This window comes from Arvicola amphibius, chromosome X (genome assembly GCF_903992535.2).
Source record: "Arvicola amphibius chromosome X, mArvAmp1.2, whole genome shotgun sequence".
Lineage (NCBI taxonomy): Eukaryota > Metazoa > Chordata > Mammalia > Rodentia > Cricetidae > Arvicola > Arvicola amphibius.
Genome location: NC_052065.1, coordinates 35,448,307 through 35,467,327, shown reverse-complemented (window position 1 = coordinate 35,467,327; position 19,021 = coordinate 35,448,307). Strand labels below are relative to the sequence as shown.

The 19,021-nt window shown below is 35.0% G+C and overlaps 1 protein-coding gene across 1 annotated transcript; it reads right to left on the bottom strand.

Annotated features, from left to right (window-relative positions):
* Nucleotides 1-8,700: 8,700 nt before the first annotated feature.
* LOC119804197 (odorant-binding protein-like) lies at nucleotides 8,701-13,373 on the bottom strand. The gene is made up of 5 exons (XM_038315687.2): nucleotides 13,317-13,373; nucleotides 12,762-12,901; nucleotides 11,601-11,671; nucleotides 9,508-9,618; nucleotides 8,701-8,819 (listed from the first exon to the last, which is right to left on the bottom strand). The coding sequence occupies exons 1-5, from the start codon at nucleotides 13,371-13,373 to the stop codon at nucleotides 8,701-8,703; spliced, it is 498 nt and encodes a 165-aa protein (XP_038171615.2).
* Nucleotides 13,374-19,021: the final 5,648 nt, after the last annotated feature.

Here is a 19,021-nt window from a genome sequence, read left to right as displayed (position 1 = left end):
AACACAGTTTTGTATGCATTTCTGCAACCACCATTGTCATTGTCAGCAGGTAATGATCCACAGGAGGCAAGAAAATAGTTTGTTTTTAAAAATGACTAAGTAATCTTTATTAGTCTGGCACCAAATAGTTTATTCTAGCAATATTTAGACACCACACAATTTGGTGAAAACTGGTCTGGTGTTTATTAACTCAATGTCATGTACACAATAAATCACAAAGTAAGCTAAAGAAAAGATCCAATGTCAAAACTCTTTACAAAGTACATGTGACACACTCCATAAAGATTTATTCTATATTTTTTTTCCAGTTTATTTATTTTTTATTAAAAATTGCCATCTCCTCCCCTCCTCCTCCCCCTTCCCTCCCCTCCCCTCCACCCATACCCCCACTTCCTCCCTCTCCAGGCCAAAGAGCCATCAGGGTTCTCTACACTATGTTGAGTCCAAAGTCCTCCCAACTCCCTCCATGTCCAGGAAGGTGAGCAACCAAACTGGCAAGGCTCACACAGAGCCCGTCCATGTCGTAGAGACCAAGCCCATCGCCATTGTCCTTGGCTCCTTGGTCAGCCTCCACCATCAGCCACTTTCAGAGAGTCCGATTTGGTCGCATGTTCCATCAGTCCCATTCCAAGTGGACTTGGTGGTCTCCCATTAGTTCTGTCCTGCCGTCTCAGTGGGTGAACGCATCCCTCATGGTTCTGACTTTCTTTCTCATGATCTCTCTCCTTCTGCTCCTCATCAGAACTTTGGGAGCTCAGTCCGGTGCTCCAATGTGGGGCTCTGTCTCTATCTCCATCCATCGCCAGGTGAAGGTTAAGGCTCACAGTGAACCCGTCCATGTTGTAGAGTTCACATTCATTGCCGTTGTCCTTGGTTTCTCAGTCCTCCTCCACCGTCAGCCACATTCAGAGAGCCCGGTTTGGTCCCCTGTTCCATCAGTTCCATTCCAACTGGACTTGGTGGTCTCCCGTTAGATCTGTCCCACCGTCTCAATGGGTAAACGCACTCCTCACGGTCCTGACTTCCTTGCTCATGATCTCCCTCCTTTTGCTCCTCATTGGGACCTTGGGAGCTCAGTCCGGTGCTCCTATGTGGGGCTCTGTCATTTTCTCCATCCAATGCCAGGTGAAGGTTCTATGGTGATATGCAAGATATTCATGAGTATGGCAATAGGATCTGGACATTTCTGGCACCCTCTCCTCAGCTGCCCAAGGACCTAGCTGGGGGCGTCCTCTGGACACGTGGGAACCCCTCTAGAGTCAAGTCTCTGCCAACCCTAGAATGGCTCCCTTAAGTAAGATATATAATTCCTATAACGCTAACCTAGCACATAACTCCAACTCCACAAAAACATATTCCAGACACAGCAGGACATACATACAGTTGAAATCACAGAGATTATAGCAACAAGAACAAGACATGCACTACTTCCTATCAGATAAAATCCCAGCATGGGGAAGGGGAAGTGGACATAAACTGTCACTCTTAATTGAGAAGCTCTCTGGAGGGCTAGGAAAACAAACACTCTTGAACAAAGTTTAGATGGGCATATCAACTACACTCCAGGACATGCTCTATGCCCAGGAGTATTTGGCCAACACAAGATTAATTGTGTGCTTTTTTTTTTGTTTTGTTGTGGTTGTTCTGGTCAGTTTTATTTGGTTTGTTGTGTTTTCTTTTGAGAGAGAGAAAAGATAGATACAATGTTCTTGGAGAAGTTGAAGAGAAAAAGCTGTCATCAAAATGAACTGCATGAAAAAAGTTTTAAAAAGGAAGCAGTAACTCTTTCCATTAACTCACTCTGACTACATCCTATTTATTTCCTTCTTCTATTTTCCAAATAACTAATGATCAGAAAATTTTTAGATGCTTTTAATTATGAGTTATTTTAGTTATGTAAAAATTCCACTATATTTATAATTTCCAGTCATATCGTGAACAAATACAAAATAGTAAAGACTTTATAATAATTTGTTCCTACTTCAATTCATTTTCCTCCAGTGTAAAGTATAAGTACATATACATGTATGTATATATGTATATAATACATGCAGTTATATATGTTATTGTACTTTGAGCTTTCCTAATAAATTGTTATATTGATTTAAAAAAAAGATTTGTTCTATAAATTGTATACATGTGAAACATTCATAATGATGGGTGCTATAGAATGACTGCATTCAACACCTTCTACTAAGTCATGTTCTATAGATGGTTGAGATAAACAAGATCATAAGAGTCTAGGAGAGGCTCTGGTCTAGTCTCTGTCACACAGATAGTAGAAAGGTCACCCAAGCCCCAAGCCTGGTGGGCTGAAAACAGGTTATGCATTAAAATATTTGAAGGAACAACCCTGTGTGGTTAACATCCCAGATCCCTATTACTTTTCTTTGAGCACAAGGACCTCAGTTCCTCCTACACTGTTAGACCTTCAAATCATAATACCCCTGCCTCCAATTACCATGTTCTAGAATCAAATTAGTTAACCACACCATAGGGAATTTTAGTATGACTAGTACAAATAACTTCCAAACTGTTTATGTATAGTACAATCTGTTTTTATATTATTTTTGCTTTCTATAATGTTTGGATATTTAATATATTGAAATAATGTAGATAATATTAAAACAAAATATATACTTCATTACATTAATTTAAACTACTTAATAAAATATTGTTAAAACTTAAAATTTATTTATAATTGTTCACATGGAAAAATATGAAGAAATGGTTGACTTGTGATTAAGAAATTAGATCATTACTCACTTCCAAATACATGTTTTGCTTCAAATTTGAAAAAGTATAACTCATGCAATTCAGATAAGACTATTTCTAAAAAATAGCTGACTATTAAAAAATTTTTAGAGATGTGCAATTTACTTTTAATCTTCATGTAGATTTCTTTCCTTTTATCAGTAAATTAAAGTAACTAAATAATTTACATTTATATTCTTATTTCAAATTGACCAAATGATTTTGTGTTTGTTGAATCTTCAAACCAAATGGATCACTCATTTGCTACTGTTTTCTCAAGAACTCTTCTACAGTCTTTCTTGACATGATGGTCAGGATCAATACTGACAGAAGAAAGAACAAGTGAGATATATCTATAGCCATTGATCTCTCCAACTCGATTGATACATGTTAACACCATTCATTATTTCCATGACATAATGGAAGACTTTTAGTTTTATGATGTCACAGTTGTCAATAATTGGCCACTATTCCTTGGCAAATGGAAACCTGTTTGGGCAATCCTGTCTTACATCTATATATTATAAGGTATTGCCTATGTTTTCTTCTAGTGTATCTACTGTTTTATGATTCAGATTAGGCTTTAGAGCCCTGGCATCTAATTTTTGAGAAAAGTAATAGTTTTGGTCCAGTTCCATTATAGTGCAAATAGATACCCTGTTTTCTCAGCAGCATTCCTTGAAGATGCCTTCTCATCTTGGTCGATCACCTTCCTGGACCTGGGGGGAGTTGGGAGGACCTTGGTCTTAACATAGAGTAGGGAACCCTGATGGCTCCTTGGCCTGGAGAGGGAGGGAGGGGAGGTATGGGTGGAGGGGAAGGGAGGGAAGGGGGAGGAGGAGGGGAGGAGATGGAAATTTTTAAATATAAAGAAACATGAAAAAAAAGATGCTGTCTTATCTCCAGCATAGGTGTTTTGCCTTTTATTAAGGTCATTATGCCCATAGTAATGAGTACTTCTATTTGGGTCATCTTGATTTTATTGGAATATACATTTATATTTGTACCTGCACAAGATGTATGATTTTATTATTCTGTCTAAATTTTATGATTATGATTAGAATTACATTACCATATGTCCTTTGTACTCTTCCACATTCATAGCTTTTTTTGGGGTGGGGGAATTGTTCTTACTTACATTTTTGTGTATGTTTATTCCTCTGTCTTCCAAATAGATAAATATAACCTGCTCATTCTGTATGTTAATTATGTATTTACAAGATGACAATTTGTTATTGAACTGTTCCTCCATGGAATTGAGTGATATCTGTAAGGTTGAATCCTCATGATATTTCCCCAGGCTACTTTGGCATCACTATTGTTGTCATCCTTGCTCTGCTGCTGTTGAGGCAGTCATATAGATGATACTTTGTGGATGTAGCATCTGATACTATTAGCCTATAAAATATCGTACCAAATCTCTTGGTCCTCTAACTCCTTCTATCTTTATGCCCTTTCTTACACAAGGTTCCCAGAACCTTAGGTATGGGAATGTTTTTTCATGTATCTATTGGGAATATGCTTTACATCTCTGCCATATGACTGATTGTTGTTTTATGTAATGTTTCAGTATGTTGAAAATAGATGTTTGCTTTAAGAGATGTCAAGAAAATACTTTTCTGTGTTCATTAGCACAGAATTGTGTGTGTGTGTGTGTGTGTGTGTTTGTGTGTTGAGGTTGTTGTTTTCATTTTTGTTGTTGCTGTTGATACTATTAAAAGATATCCTGGCAATTATTTGTACTATATATATATAATTACTGGTCCTGAGTAGTTAGCTAGGTTTTTTCATCACTCTAGATGTATAAAATATCTTAAAGACTGAAATATCAATACATTTTATATTGAAAATTTTATCCCAGGATTCCTTAGCTTGCATATGAAAAATAGGAGGCATATTAATTCCTATTTCTGTGACAAATGTCATATCTTTTTGGCATTTTATTATATCTGTGACTTGTTTCTTGCAAATCAATCACTCCCATAATATTAATTCTACCATTTTGTGATTATTTAATGTCTTTCTAGTTTATAGGACTTTTTTCAAACTTTCTTCTGAGATTAGTAGTTTATTTTCTTTTTTTTTTGTTATGTTTAACCCAAGATTTTTTTCCTTTGTTGCTATTGTAAATGGGATTCTGCTCATGATTTCTTTCTAAGGTGGATTTGTTGGTAGTATATAGAAAGGCTTTTAATTTTTGTAAACTGCTCCTTGTCATGCTGCTATTTTTTTACTCTACTACATGTATTCTGGTACAATTTGGGTATGTCTTAGGTATAAGATCATGTCATCTGAAACTGGGATTAATTTAGATTCATCTATTCATAGGTGAATGATTTAATGTCCTTCAGTTTCTGTATTGCTCTCTGTATTGCAGCTAACTCAACATTAATTATAAAGGAGTGTGGAGAGTAGGCAACCTGCCTTTTTCAAGATTTCAGTGGGTTTCCTTGCAGGTTTATACATGTAGGATATGTTTTGACTGTGTTTTTCAGAGACAGCTTTAATATTATAGAGTATATTTCTTCCATTCCTACTATCTTAGAGAATTTTATCTTGAAAGTATGAGGCATTGTATCAAAGGGTTTTTTCTTAAAATATTGAATTGATGGCTTTGTTTTCTTAATTATATTGTATGATTTATCATATTTTTAGAATTCTGTGTCTTAATTCAAGCCTGTACCTCTGGAATAAAATCAGCTTAATCATTGTGGATGATATGCTTGATATGAATGTGTATTCATTTTTCTAGTACTTTATAATGATTTTCAGCCTTTATTATCACCAGTTATGTTTTCCTCTATGTACACAAATGTGTACACACAAGAATAATAATAATAATGCATGTATTGATTTAGATTAAATTAATAAGGCTCTATATAACTGGTTTGGGAATAATCTTTTACATTCTATGTTTAAAAAATGTCAAGAGAGTTTCATTGTAATGTTTTGAAGGACTTGTGGTAAGATGGATGCTGTTATGTTAGGATCCTCCCCACTGATTTTGATCACAGCTGAATCAGTTTTTACTTCCACCAACCAGGGCCAAGTTCAGCCCTTTCCCTGCATCATAAAGAAAATCTCTAAATAGTTTCAATTTTATTTCCCTGATGGCTAAGGATATTGAACACTTTTAAGTGAGTCTTGGACATCTGTGCTTCACTTTCTGAGAACATAATTTTTAGTTTTGTAATACATGTTTAATATGGAGTCATATGTTTTCTTGATGTTAATTTTGCTGAGGAGAAAGAAAAATGAGGATCCCTGCATTATAAACTTGTAAAACTGACACCTTTGGGAGGCTTCAGGCTGTCATAAGAACATATCTGCAGAAACAATACATTCTGAAATTTAATGAAGGAAGGTTATTCCTGGTCACCATGAGAGTACTACCAACTAAAGTTGATATTTAAATCATCTCTAGTAGTCTTGATTAAGAAATTACCATTCAGAATACACATAGAAATTACAATGGTTGATGAAAAGAACAATGATAGTGAATATGTTTATGGAACCAAACATGAGTTTCATTCTACAGCTCAGGATGTAAATTCAACAAATTACCTTTGGGTTATCTCTCAGATTGGCCAAACTTTACCCATATTACATGATGTTAATGGTGATCTTTAGAACTTCCATGCCATTTGAAGTCTTGCTAGCTAACAAAGCAACTTCTGATAGGACAAGAAGTAACTGTATTCCCTTTACCTCTAGAATGAGACTTTTAAGTAATAAATAATTAAAGAACAAGGGGCCAACACTGAATACAAATGCATATTAGAAACCCTAAACGGACAAAATTGGGCTATCAACCTTGTCTTTCTTAACACACAAACATTCACACATATATTGAAATGAATTTGTATATTCATTAAGAAGTTGGAGAAATTGCAAGGACAGAGTAATAGTAGTAATTAGTTGGAGAATGAAGGTGAAATGATGTAAATATACATTGAATATACCAAATTTTCAGAAGACATTATTCAATTATTTTTCTAAAGTAACTTTGTTTTGCAAGACACCCAGAGAAAGTTTAAATAACAGGAATTTTCAACAGAAAATTATCATTTCTTATTCATCTCTCTTGTTTATAAATATTAAATGCATTTTGCTTTCTTTATATCTTTAGACCTCATTAGACTGTATATAACAACAATGTCTAATATATTTTGTTTTTCCTTGTTCCAAGTCCTTAAAGAAGATTGCATCTGCCTTTTCTAATTTGATGGATAACTACATCCTAAAGAATTGTTGTAATACAAAGAGAAAATTGTAACAAACACATGCATATATGTAGGGCATGGCATCTTTGGAATATAATTCTCATGAATTTATTCTTCAAACGTGACTGACTCATATGTACACTATTTAAGCATGTCCTGATTCATTTACTTACTGAAGTCATTTAACAAAAGATAATCTCATCAGATAGATTTTTGAAAACATATTTCATCCTCTCTTTTAAATAATGTGTAACATGGAGGCAGACCCAAAGAGTTTGTTCTGTGAAATCTTTTAGAGTATTAGGATCGGTTAATGGCAAAGCACAATTTTTAGCTAAAAGTAAATATAAAGTACAACATAAAATTTATTTCTTCACTGTTCTTACTCATGGGTCTCCAGGAATTGTCACATTTCTAATTATTTGATAAATTTTAGTAATACAGATATCATTTGCTACACCAGAGTGGTTATTTTATTAGTTTAGTGAATATTTATATGCTTTTTGAATAAGATCCTTTCCAGAAGGTCTTTCTTGCTTCTTGAAACACTTTATTTAATCATTCACAAAATAAGAAGAGCTCATGCATCATAAGAAGGGAACAGAAAGGCAAGTTAGGAATTAGGTATATGGTGTTCTGACTTCACAGGATAGAAGACAATTCATTTAAAAAGAAATGGTGATCTATATATTATACTGATTCCATGGTCAAGAGGATATAATGCATAATTCTGTTCCTCCTGTCAGCTGTGCAGACATGAAAACAAAAATTAAAACATGATTGAACAAACAGGAACAATTTTATCATTGAGAGTTCATAGATGCAAAATTAAATATAACAATGTAATGAGTATAGTGAAAAGACGGTCTGCAAAAAATTCCTTTCTAAGATATCACCAATATCTTGTACTTTTAAATCTATAGAAGCACTGTTGACTGAAAATAATGACATTCTGTGACCTTACATGAAAATTTATACTGAAAGGTTTCAAGGAATATATTGAAAATATCAACAGGCGTGCAGCATATATGAGACAAATAATACCCCACAATCATGAGTAAAGTAAGATTTTTGAAATAACAAGGCACATTATCTTGAACTATTCCTCAATATAAACAAATTAGCAATTTTGAATCAGATAAAATCCTTCATATTTTTAATAAATTAAAATACCCTCTCCTTCATTTCTATTTCTGTAAGATTTTCTGTATTAAAAGACACATAATATCCTATCAACATTTTGCTAATTTTCACTTTACTTTTCCTTGGTGACATATTTATCTCTAATTTTTTATGTAATAAGCATGAATACATTCAAATATCAAGATAATTAAGAATGGATTCTGTTTCTACTTACCTACAAGAAGGTCATTATTTAGGACAAGTATCTGTAAAAGAACATGAATGGGGTAAAAATTGACAGAAATTTTTCATAGGAATATGAGAACAGCTCCCCAAGTATTATTTCTAGAAATAGCGACTGAAAGATTGTATACGGCTACACATAATCTAAATCAGGAATCTTACTGAGTAGATAGATAGGTAGGTAGATCGATAGATTAAGTATGTATATATACATACATGAATTTATGAATATAAATACACACACACACACACATATATATATATACAGAGAGAGAGAGAGAGAGAGAGAGAGAGAGAGAGAGAGAGAGAGAGAGAGAGAGAGAGAGAGAGAGAGAGAATACTTTTTTTGGCCAAAATATTATTCACTGGGTTTACCTGTAGCCAGAACTTCTCGAATGTTTTCTGTTGGAATGCTCTGTTCCTTAGCAAATACCTCAAGTTTTTCATATTGTTCAGGAGTCAAAGGTTGACCTTTTCCTACATTGCATGAAAGACAATGTCAGAGACATGTTCAAAAATTCTGAATAAATTACATTGCTTCCTTAGTGTCCCAGCATAATATGCAATAGAAAATCCCAACTGCCCAAATTCATCTACACGGGGTTGGTCAATACAGACAATAGTAATTTTCCCCAAGTTCCATGGACATATTTAATTTAGTCTCACTGGTGGTATGACATCAATTTTTAGTATTTCATGATGCTTCAAAAAATAAGGCAACTTCTCTAGAGAATTCTCTCATCTCAATCCTATGCACTTTCAAAAATATAACAGTAGAAAGTCATGGATCCCTATCAATAGAACCTTCACATTCCTCCTGAGTTTATACTGTAAAATTCATGATTTAATTTAGTACACACTTACCAAATGACACTCAAAATGGTCTAAACTTTGGACAAATAATATTTGCTCCCTTCTTTCCAGTAAGGAAACATGAATATAAACACTTCCAATAGCATTCCCCATCACCCCATGTCTTCAATGACAATGCTACTCAAACTAAAATATAATGCAAAAGTTGCTCTGCACAGCAATCATATTGTCATTTAGTGGAAAGGAGTTTGGAAGTACCATGATACTGTACTTGGAGTGTGAATCTAAAGTAATTTCTATTTGCAGGGTGATACTTCTTTTACCACATAAGAAAACCCACTTCCATTCTTACCAACAACAAATATCAGGTTTGTTGTTCTTCCAGTTCTATCCACATTCTTATTGGTAAAGACTATGTTCTCTGGTGTTGCATGCACAGGTTCAAATCTGTTGTCACCTTCAACTGAAGTAACAGAAACATTTCAAGCTCAGTGTCACTCATTTTTCTACTTTGTTAGATGTGACATGTTGACTATACATTAATAATGACCCTGACTCTAGCAATCATCTCAGATTCACTATCATATGACACACATAGGCCAAGGTATTCTTGTATTCATTCATTTTGCATATTCTATCACAATATAGTGACCAATTATTTTCACGCTTTAAACATGATAATGAATCCTAGGTACAGACACATTCTCTTTTCCTTGGTTCCTTCTGTCAAGGCCTGTGGGATCACTCTGTTGGGTATTCCTTTCCCTTTCCACCAGATACAAAAGGCCATTTGTCAATTTCCTGAAAGTGTAAAACTTGGGTGTCATACCATAGTAATACTTGGTGGGAAAATTGATACATATGCAAAAAGGCCATACTATTGGAAATATGCACAAATGTTTTCATCTTGTAAGATTATGGATGGAAAAGATATAATAATGAACATTAAGTTTTCCAGACATTCATATTGTGTTTGTGTCTGTCTTTCTGTGTGTGAGTTTTTCTGTCTTCATTTGCTTCTCTCTCACTCTTTCTCTCTCTACCCCCCACTCTCTCTCGCTCTGTTTGTGTGTGGAGGGGTGTATGTGTGTGTGTGTGTGTGTGTGTGTGTGTGTGTGTGTGTGTGTGGTATTTCCTCTTGTAGACACTGATTAAATGATAAAAGCACTTTACTCAGGAGATCTTGTCTTTTTCTACTTTCCATGTAGATTATATCTATGTATGTCTCCCTTAGGGTCCGCATTTTTGTCTAGGTTCTCTGGCATTGTGATTTGTGTGGTGGTTTCTTTGCTTTATGTTTAAAAACCACTTATGAATGAGTACATGTGATAATTGTCTTTCTGGGTCTGGGTTACCTCACTCAAAATGATATTTTCTAGCTCCTCCATTAGCCTGCAAAATTCAAGATTTCATTATTTTTTCTTCTGTGTAGTACTCCATTGTGTAAATGAAGCACATTTTCCTTATCTATTCTTCAGTCAAGGGGCATTTAGGTTGTTTCCAGGTTCTTGGTGTGACAAATTGGTAGCATGGGGACCTTGAGAGAAGGTTGAAGGGGAGGGGACAGGCAAGAACGGAAATAGAGAAAAATGTAGAGCTCAACAAAAATCAATTAAAAAAATCATGAGAAATAATATGATTTAAGGATCTACTAATTTTCTATTACTGGACTACTTTGTAATATTCACGCAAACTTAGGAAAATAATAAGCTTGACAGAAGATTGTGCCCTCCCATCATTTAAAATAAAACAAAAGGTCATCAGATGCATAATTCAGTTGCAGAGTGTTGATATTATTTTAGCACATTTTGCAAAAATTGAAGGAGTCTGTCTGAAATTTTTGAACATTTTTCCCATAACAGCTTTTCAAAATTGAAGTTTATCATCAAATGATAAACAAATTTTATATATACTCATTCATAAATGGTTTTCAGACATAAAGCAAAGAAAAACTAGCCTAAAGTTTACTATCCAAGAGAACCTAGACAACAAAGAAGACCCTAAGAGAGACATACATGGATACAATCTAAATGGGAAGTAGAAAAAGACAAGATCTCCTGCGTAAATCAAGAGCATAGACATCATAGGAGAAGGTATAAGAGAATGGGAGAGGAAAGGAGGGGAGCAGAGAAAATAATAAATTTTTAATAAAATAAAAGACACTGAATATTATATAGAAATAAATTTTCATACAGGAAACTATTTGGAGACATTTTGTTAGCATTAATCACATCTTCAGGTAATAGTGTTCTCTGAAAACTTCAGGTGACCTACAATGTACTCTGACTTAGTAGGATGTCTCAGTTGGTTGGAAGCATTGATGGATTTTCAAGTAGCTGATATTTTTCTAGGTCCATGTATCTATGAGTGGCTGAAGTGTCAGAATGAATGTGCTCATTCAAAATGCTTCTGTTCATAGAGGAATCTCCCAGATCCCATACTTACACTGGGTCCTGTACTTGCCGTCTTCTTGCTTATACCCAATGACTTTGGTTTCTGAACATTGGCCATTTGCACTAAAAATCAAACAGAGAATCCCTGGTTTATTCTTTATAACCTTTAATTTCTCTCAGAGATCTTCAAGTATTACAATGAACTTGATGAAGTAAAAGAATCTATGAATAATTTGCAGAGCTGGAACAGAAGTACCACTTACATGTCTTAATTCTTTTTTTAGAAAATATCATCCTGTTTTAATCATACACATTACTTCCTTTATTTGTGGCAATTTTCCAAGTGCTATAAAGGCTCTGATGACTTCCTTATCCAAATTTCACTATTCTTTGTGTATTCTTTTCAACATCTTAATTCTCATATTCTTGTCTAATGATAACATGTACATAGGTTTATATGCATGTGTTTTAAGTGATTTAATTTATAACCTAATTCATAACTACAAGAAAGAAATGGTTCTAAGCTTTCTAAGTTTTTTTTTCTTTTTTCTTTTTTTTTTTTTTTTTGGTTTTTCGAGACAGGGTTTCTCTGCAGCTTTTTTAGAGCTTGTCCTGGAACTAGCTCTTGTAGACCAGGCTGGCCTTGAACTCACAGAGATCCGCCTGCCTCTGCCTCCTGAGTGCTGGGATTAAAGGCGTGCACCACCACCGCCCGGCGCTTTCTAAGTTTTTATGGTCTTATGCACCCTTTCAATGACCACAGTCATCTAAATGTTAAGAAGTGTCTTTGTAACTAGAGCATCAAAGAAAGGGATTTTCAAATTAGATTTGTCTAACCTGTTTGTGCAAAACTTTTTATGATGTCATTGACTGAGTAATATAACACATATGACTATGAACCAAATGCTCACACCCTTTAGCTTACTAGAAATGAGATTCTTACAGTCACTTGCAGCTAATATTAGAGGACAATATTTAACCTCAGGCCTCCAACCAAAGAATTTCTAAGGAAACATTCAGGGAATTGAAGACAGTATCTAGCATCCTTGTGGTGTCCAGAGCTAACCCTTTTTGTAATAAAATAATCACATTGCTGAAGATAAGCCCTTCAATTTCATGACCAGAAAAAGAACATTTCCCTGTAAGTTTGACAACATAAAGGCTGAGAAACGTAAACAGTCTTCCCAGCTTACATAGTTGACAATTTGCTTACTTGACATAAAATGTGACTCCCATTTTACTACATGCCTCACTACAAGTAAGTTCACGAACATAGATTCTCATAGGTCCTTCTTCCTCTATCTTGTCCACATTGTCAGCAGCGATAGCAGTGGTAACCCACTTTCCTTCAAGCTGAAAAAAACAACAAAGGCCATTGGAATATGAGTTGGTACTTTCATCTCTGATCCCAATCTTTGGAAATACATAAGCTAACTAGAAATATAAAATGAATAATATTGTGTTCATTACTTAAAAATATGCTTATAGGGATGTAGAATATGATGACTCAATTTACATAGCATTTGGTACCTGAGACCTTCTAGAACTACCCATTTGCTGGCCTCTTAAGTTCTGAAATTAAAACCATTGTTTTTTATTGCCATTGTTTTATCTTAGAAAAATCTGCTTGAAAAAGTGCACATGAGTGAAAGTCAGAAAGGTTATTTCATGAATATGGACTTCAATGGAAAAACTGAACGAAACATCATACCCACAGAAATATACTGTTGAAAAACATCAATCCAATGCACAGACCAAATGTATTTACCTCAGCATGAGCATGAGCCAGACCAAATGCCAAAGCCAGCAGCAGAAACTTTATCATGGTGGTGCCTGCCTTTGCTCTTCTGCAGATCCAATTGGTATGTTGGTTGTGAAGGAACTGAACTGACAAAGCTTTTTATGCAGTTAGTTAGAGGGAGTTTCTTGGAATCAATGAATGGTTCTGCACCACAACAATCTGCATCTGTCCAGTATTTCCTCTTTGGCCCTGTTGAACGGCATATGATCTCATATCCCTAAACTAATATGATTAGGCAAAAGGTCAGGTTCTGTTTGGATGATGAATTGAGCATTCCTGTCAGAAAGAAAGAACTGTCCTTGTGAAAGCATGAAAGCAATTATTTTGAATCCACAACTCTTGGTTGTTAAAGGTCAAAATACATATGTGCATGTTTTATGTGATTCATCCAACCAATCTGACATGCCTTTTAAAATATATTCTGGATCTATGCATAATACTGTGCTGTCGAATGAATTTAAAATTGTGACCTTAGAAATATAAGTCAAAGCAACCACATTTTAGATGATAAGATGGTAAAACTTAAGGTTTTTCTATACAGATATTGATATACCCTGTGCTACCTTTAAGTCTTCCAATATATTGACTATTTGATTCTTCCAGCACACAGAATTCAAAGGCTATGGCAGAGAACTATAAGAGATAACACCAGTGCTTATCTGTATCAATAATAGAAAAAATGCTTCTATATGTCCCCTGACAATAAATACAGCTATTACTAATTAAAAGAAGTCAAATCATTATTTTTTTTCTGCTGTGTAGTATTCCATTGTGTAAATATACCACATGTTCTTTACCTATTCTTTAGTCAAGGGGCATTAAGGCTGTTTCTAGGTTCTGGCTATGACAAAAACGCTGCTATGAACATAGGTGACCTTGTAGTATGATTAAGCATTCTTTGGGTATATACCCAAAATTTTCTAAAAAAAAAATAACCATATTGATATCCAAAGGGGTCGTAGTAGTTTAAACTCACACTAACAATGTAGGAATGCTCCTTTTATTCCACATCCTCTCCAACATAAGTTTTCATCAGTGTTTTTTATCTTGGCCATTCTTAGAGGTGAAACATGCAACCTCAGAGTCGTATTAATTTATATTTTTCTAATGGCTAAGGATGTTGAGCACTTCATAAGTGTCTTTCAGCCATTTTAGATCCCTCTGTTGAAAGTTCTCTGTTTAGGTCTGCACCCCATTTTTAATTGGATTATTTGTTCTTTTGATGAACAGTTTCTTGAGTTATTTGTATATTTTGGAGGTTAGCTCTCTGTCCTATGAGGGGTTGGGAATATCTTTTCCCATTATGTAGGCTGTCATTTTGTCTTATTGACCATGTCCTTTGCTTTACAGAAGCTTCTCAGATTCAGGAGGTCCCATTTATTAAATGTTTCTCTCAGTGTCTGTGCTACTGGCATTATATTTAGGAAGTGACCTTCTGTGCCAATGTGTTACAGTGTACTTCCCAAATTCACTTCTAGGAGATTCAATATGTTTAGTTTTATGATGAAGTCTTTGATCCATTTCTACTTGAGTTTTGTGTATGGTGATAGATATGGATCTATTTTTCTTCAACATTTTGCTATCTAGTAATGCCAGCACCAGTATGCTTTCTGTTTTCCATTTTATATAGTTTGATTCTTTGTCAAAAATCAGATGTTATTAGGTGCTTGGGTTAATATCTGGGTCTTTGATTCAGTTTCATTGGTCCTTCTGTCTGTTTTTAAGATAGAACAGACTGTTTTCTGTACTGTAGCCCTGTAGTAGAGTTTGAAATCAGGGGTGGTTATGCCCCAGGGAGTTCCTTTATTGAACAGGATTGTTTTGGTTATCTTAGTTCTTTTGTTTTTCTATATAAAGTTAAATATTGTTCTTTCATGGTCTGTGAAGAATTTTGCTGGGATTTTGATTGGAATTGCATTGAATCTGTAGGATGACTTAGGTAAGATGGCCATTTTTCTATGTTAATTTAATCTACATAAAAACATGGAAAATCTTGTCATTTTTTGGTGTCTTTTTCAATTTCCTATTTCAAAGATTTAAAGTTTTTGTCATTCAGGCCTTCCACTTGTTTGCTTATAGTTACTCCAAGATATTTTATGTTATTTGTAGCTATTGTGAATGGTGATATTTCTCTGAGTTCTTTCTCAGTCCATTTATCATGTGTGTAAATTAGGGCTACTGATTTTCTTTTTCTTAGTTAATCTTGTATCTTGCTACATTGCTGAAGGTGTTTATGAGTTGTAGAAGGTCCTTGGTAGAATTTCTGGGTCACTTATGTAGACTATCATATCATCAGCAAATACTGAGAGTTTGACTACTGCTTTTCTGATTTGTATCCTCTTGATCTTTTGTTGTCTTATTGTTCTAGTTAGAACCTCAATTACTATGTTGAATAGATATGGAAAGAGAAGACAACCTTGTCTTGTTTATGATTTCTGTGGGATCATTTTGAGTTTTTCTTTATTTAGTTTGATGTTGGTTGTTGGATTGATGTACATCATTTATTTATTATATTTAGGTTTATTCCTAGTATCCTTACTCTCTCCAAGAAATTTTTCATTGAAGGGATATTGAATTTTGTGGAAAACTTTTTCAGCATCTAATGCGATGATCAAATCGGTTTTTACAGTTTGTTTATATGGTTGATTACATTGACAGATTTTTGTATTTTGAACAATCCCTGCATTTCTGGGATGAAACCTACTTTGTCATGATGAATGATTTTTCTGATGTGTTCTTGGTCTTGTTGTGCCAGTATTTTGTTGAGTATTTTTGCACCAATATTAATGAATGATACTAGTCTGTATTTTTCTTTCTTAGTAAAATCCTGTAGTCATCTGGTTATTAGAGTAATTATAGTCCTATAAAAAGAGTTTGACAATGTTTATTCTGTTTTCATTGTGTGGAACATTTTGAGAGTATTGTTATTTGTTTTTTTGAAAATCCTGTAGATATCTGTGTTAAAACCATCTGACCCTGTGCTTTTTTTAGTTAGAAGACTTTTGATGACTGTTTTTATTTCTTTGGCAATTATGGGTCTATTTAATTTGCTTGTCTGGTCTTGATTTAAATTTAGTAAATGTTATTTATCCAGAAAATTGTCCATTTCTTTTAAGTTTTCTAATTTTGTGGAGTACTGATATTGAAGTAATACCTGATGATCCTCTGGATTTCCTCTGTGTCTGTTGTTATGTCTCCCTTTTCATTTCTGATTTTGTTTATTTTCATATTCTCTCTCTGCATTTGGTTAGTTTGGATAAAGGTCTATTTTGTTTATTTTCTCTAAAAGCCAATGCTTTGTCTCATTGATTCTTTGTTTTTTGAGACAGGGTTTCTCTGTGGCTTTGGAGCCTGTCCTGATACTAGCTCTTGTAGACCAGGCTGGCCTCGAACTCACAGAGATCTGCCTGCCTCTGCCTCCCAAGTGCTGTGATTAAAGGCATGTGCCACCACCGCCTGGCCTCATTGATTCTTTATATTGTTTTCTTTGTTTCTATTTTGTTGATTTTGGCTCTCAGTTTAATTATTTTCTGCCATCTATCTCTCTTGGGTGAGTTTGGTTCTTTTTGTTCTAGAGTTTTAAGGTGTTCTGTTAAATCATTATTGTGGGATTTTTTCCAGCTTCTTTATGTAGGCATTTAGTGCTATGAAATTCCCTCTTAACACTGCTTTCATGTGTCCCATAAATTTGGATATGTTTTGTGGTCATTTTCATTTAATTTTAGGAAGTTTTTAATTTCTTCTTTTCTTCCTTGACCCATTGGTAATTTAGGTGAACATTGTTTAATTTCCATAAGTTTGTGGGCCTTCTGAAATTAGTGTTGCTGTTGGATTCTCATAATAAGCCATGGTCATCTGATATTATACATGGTGTTATTCCAAGTTCTCCAGCAGATAGGGCTGAGGTAGAGCCTGTCCCACCGAGCTCTCCTTGTGGCTAAGTGGGATGGTGGGTGTAGATGACCCAGACCTTTCCCCTGGGCACCAGGGAGAAACACACACTGAGTCATGAGTCTGTAGAAGCAGGGTCTGTCTTTATTGCATTAGGCAGGAACATATATCAGGCTGAGATAATCAGCAGGACTTTTGGGATGGAGTGAATTAGAGTAAGGAATAAGAGTCAATAATATACTGCCACAACTGCGGTGGATAGACAGAGGTGGGCCTAGGTTGTGTTGTGCTGAGTCACTACTCAACAAACTCAACTCAGGCTAAGAAAGTTACACTGGGACTCATGCCTAGGCATCATGAGGCCTTACAGGGTTATAACTTGTAAAAAAAAAACTGCTTATGTTTTTTCCATTGCTTCTAGTGTTATAAGATTTAGATTGTGGTCTTTGATCCCTTTGGATCCAATTTTTGTGAAAAGTAATAGATTGGGTCCAATTTTATTGTGCTTCAAGTAGATACCTCTTTTCTCTGCAGCATTTCTTGAAGATGATCTCTTTTCTCCAGTGTAGGTGTTTTGCATTTTGCTAAGGTCCATATAACTGTAATAATGGGTACTTATATTCTGGTTTTACACTTGATTGTCTTGGTGTATATGTCTCTTTTTTGTCTGTACTAGACAAGTTTTTTATTCTATTTAAGATTATAATAGAATTTCTTCACTTTCTCTGTCTTTTTTTCCATATATATTATTGTATATACCTTCTGTTCTCACTTCCAAATTCACAACTTCCTTTTTTCTGGAATTATTCTTACTTATATATTTGTGATTGTTTCTTTCTATTAGTTCTAAATAGATAAAGATAGCCTGCTCAGTCTGTATAATGTTAATTATGTTTCCAAGCTGATGATTTGGTATCGAATGACTCTGCTCCTCCATGGAAAGATAATATCTCCCAATCTTCATGTTTGTTAGTTGCATGTGAGTTATATCTGTAGGACTGAGGCCTCATGATGTTTCCCCAATATACTGTAGCATCCCTATCATTGTCATCCTTGTTCTGCTGCCATTGAGAATGTCATATACATGACATTTTGTGGGGTAGCTTCTGATATTACCAAGATAAAGAATCTCAGACCAAACTTCCTTATATTCTGGCTCCTTCTATCTTTCTTCCCTCTCTTATACAGTGTTATCTGAACCTTATGTATGGGGATATTTTTATATATATCATTGTGACTAGGCTCTGTATCTCTGCCTTCTGATTGACTACGGTTTTCTGTAATTGTTCAGTGTGTTGAAAACATAAGTTTCCTTTATGAGAGGTGAATAATACACTTTTCCATGAGTATAAGAAGAAAATTGTTTTTGATTGTGTATGGGAGTGTGTTATTGTATCCCTGATGCTGCTGTTAGGGGCTATGCTGCTCTAAGAAAGTCATAGTTATTCCCTGGCCTGGAAGTCTCAGAGAGAGAGAGGGGAAGAGTGGCCTTATGCCATGTCTGAAAGTGTCAGAGAGAGAGGAACAGCAGATGTGTCATGCTCCATTTCTCCCCAGCCAGGAAGTACCAAGAAGAGAGCTAGAATATCAGGTTCCCAGGCTGATATAGAAGTGTTGAAGAAAGGGAGAGAGAGAGAGAGAGAGAGAGAGAGAGAGAGAGAGAACATGGCTGACCCTGGCTGCTGCTGCTGCCAGGTTGCATCAAAGATAGAGGGAACATGGTGAGGCAAGGAAGTGTTGGGGAGAGAGGGAGTGCTGCAATGGTGGCCCAAATCTGAGAA

Coding starts and splice junctions, on each gene's coding strand:
- LOC119804197 (XM_038315687.2), bottom strand. CDS start 13,373: ATGATAAAGTTTCTGCTGCTGGCTTTGGCATTTGGTCTGGCTCATGCT. Junction 11,672..12,761: donor GGAGTCACATTTTATGTCAA/GTAAGCAAATTG, acceptor TTTGATTTTTAG/TGCAAATGGCCAATGTTCAG. Junction 8,820..9,507: donor AAACCTGATATTTGTTGTTG/GTAAGAATGGAA, acceptor CATGCAATGTAG/GAAAAGGTCAACCTTTGACT.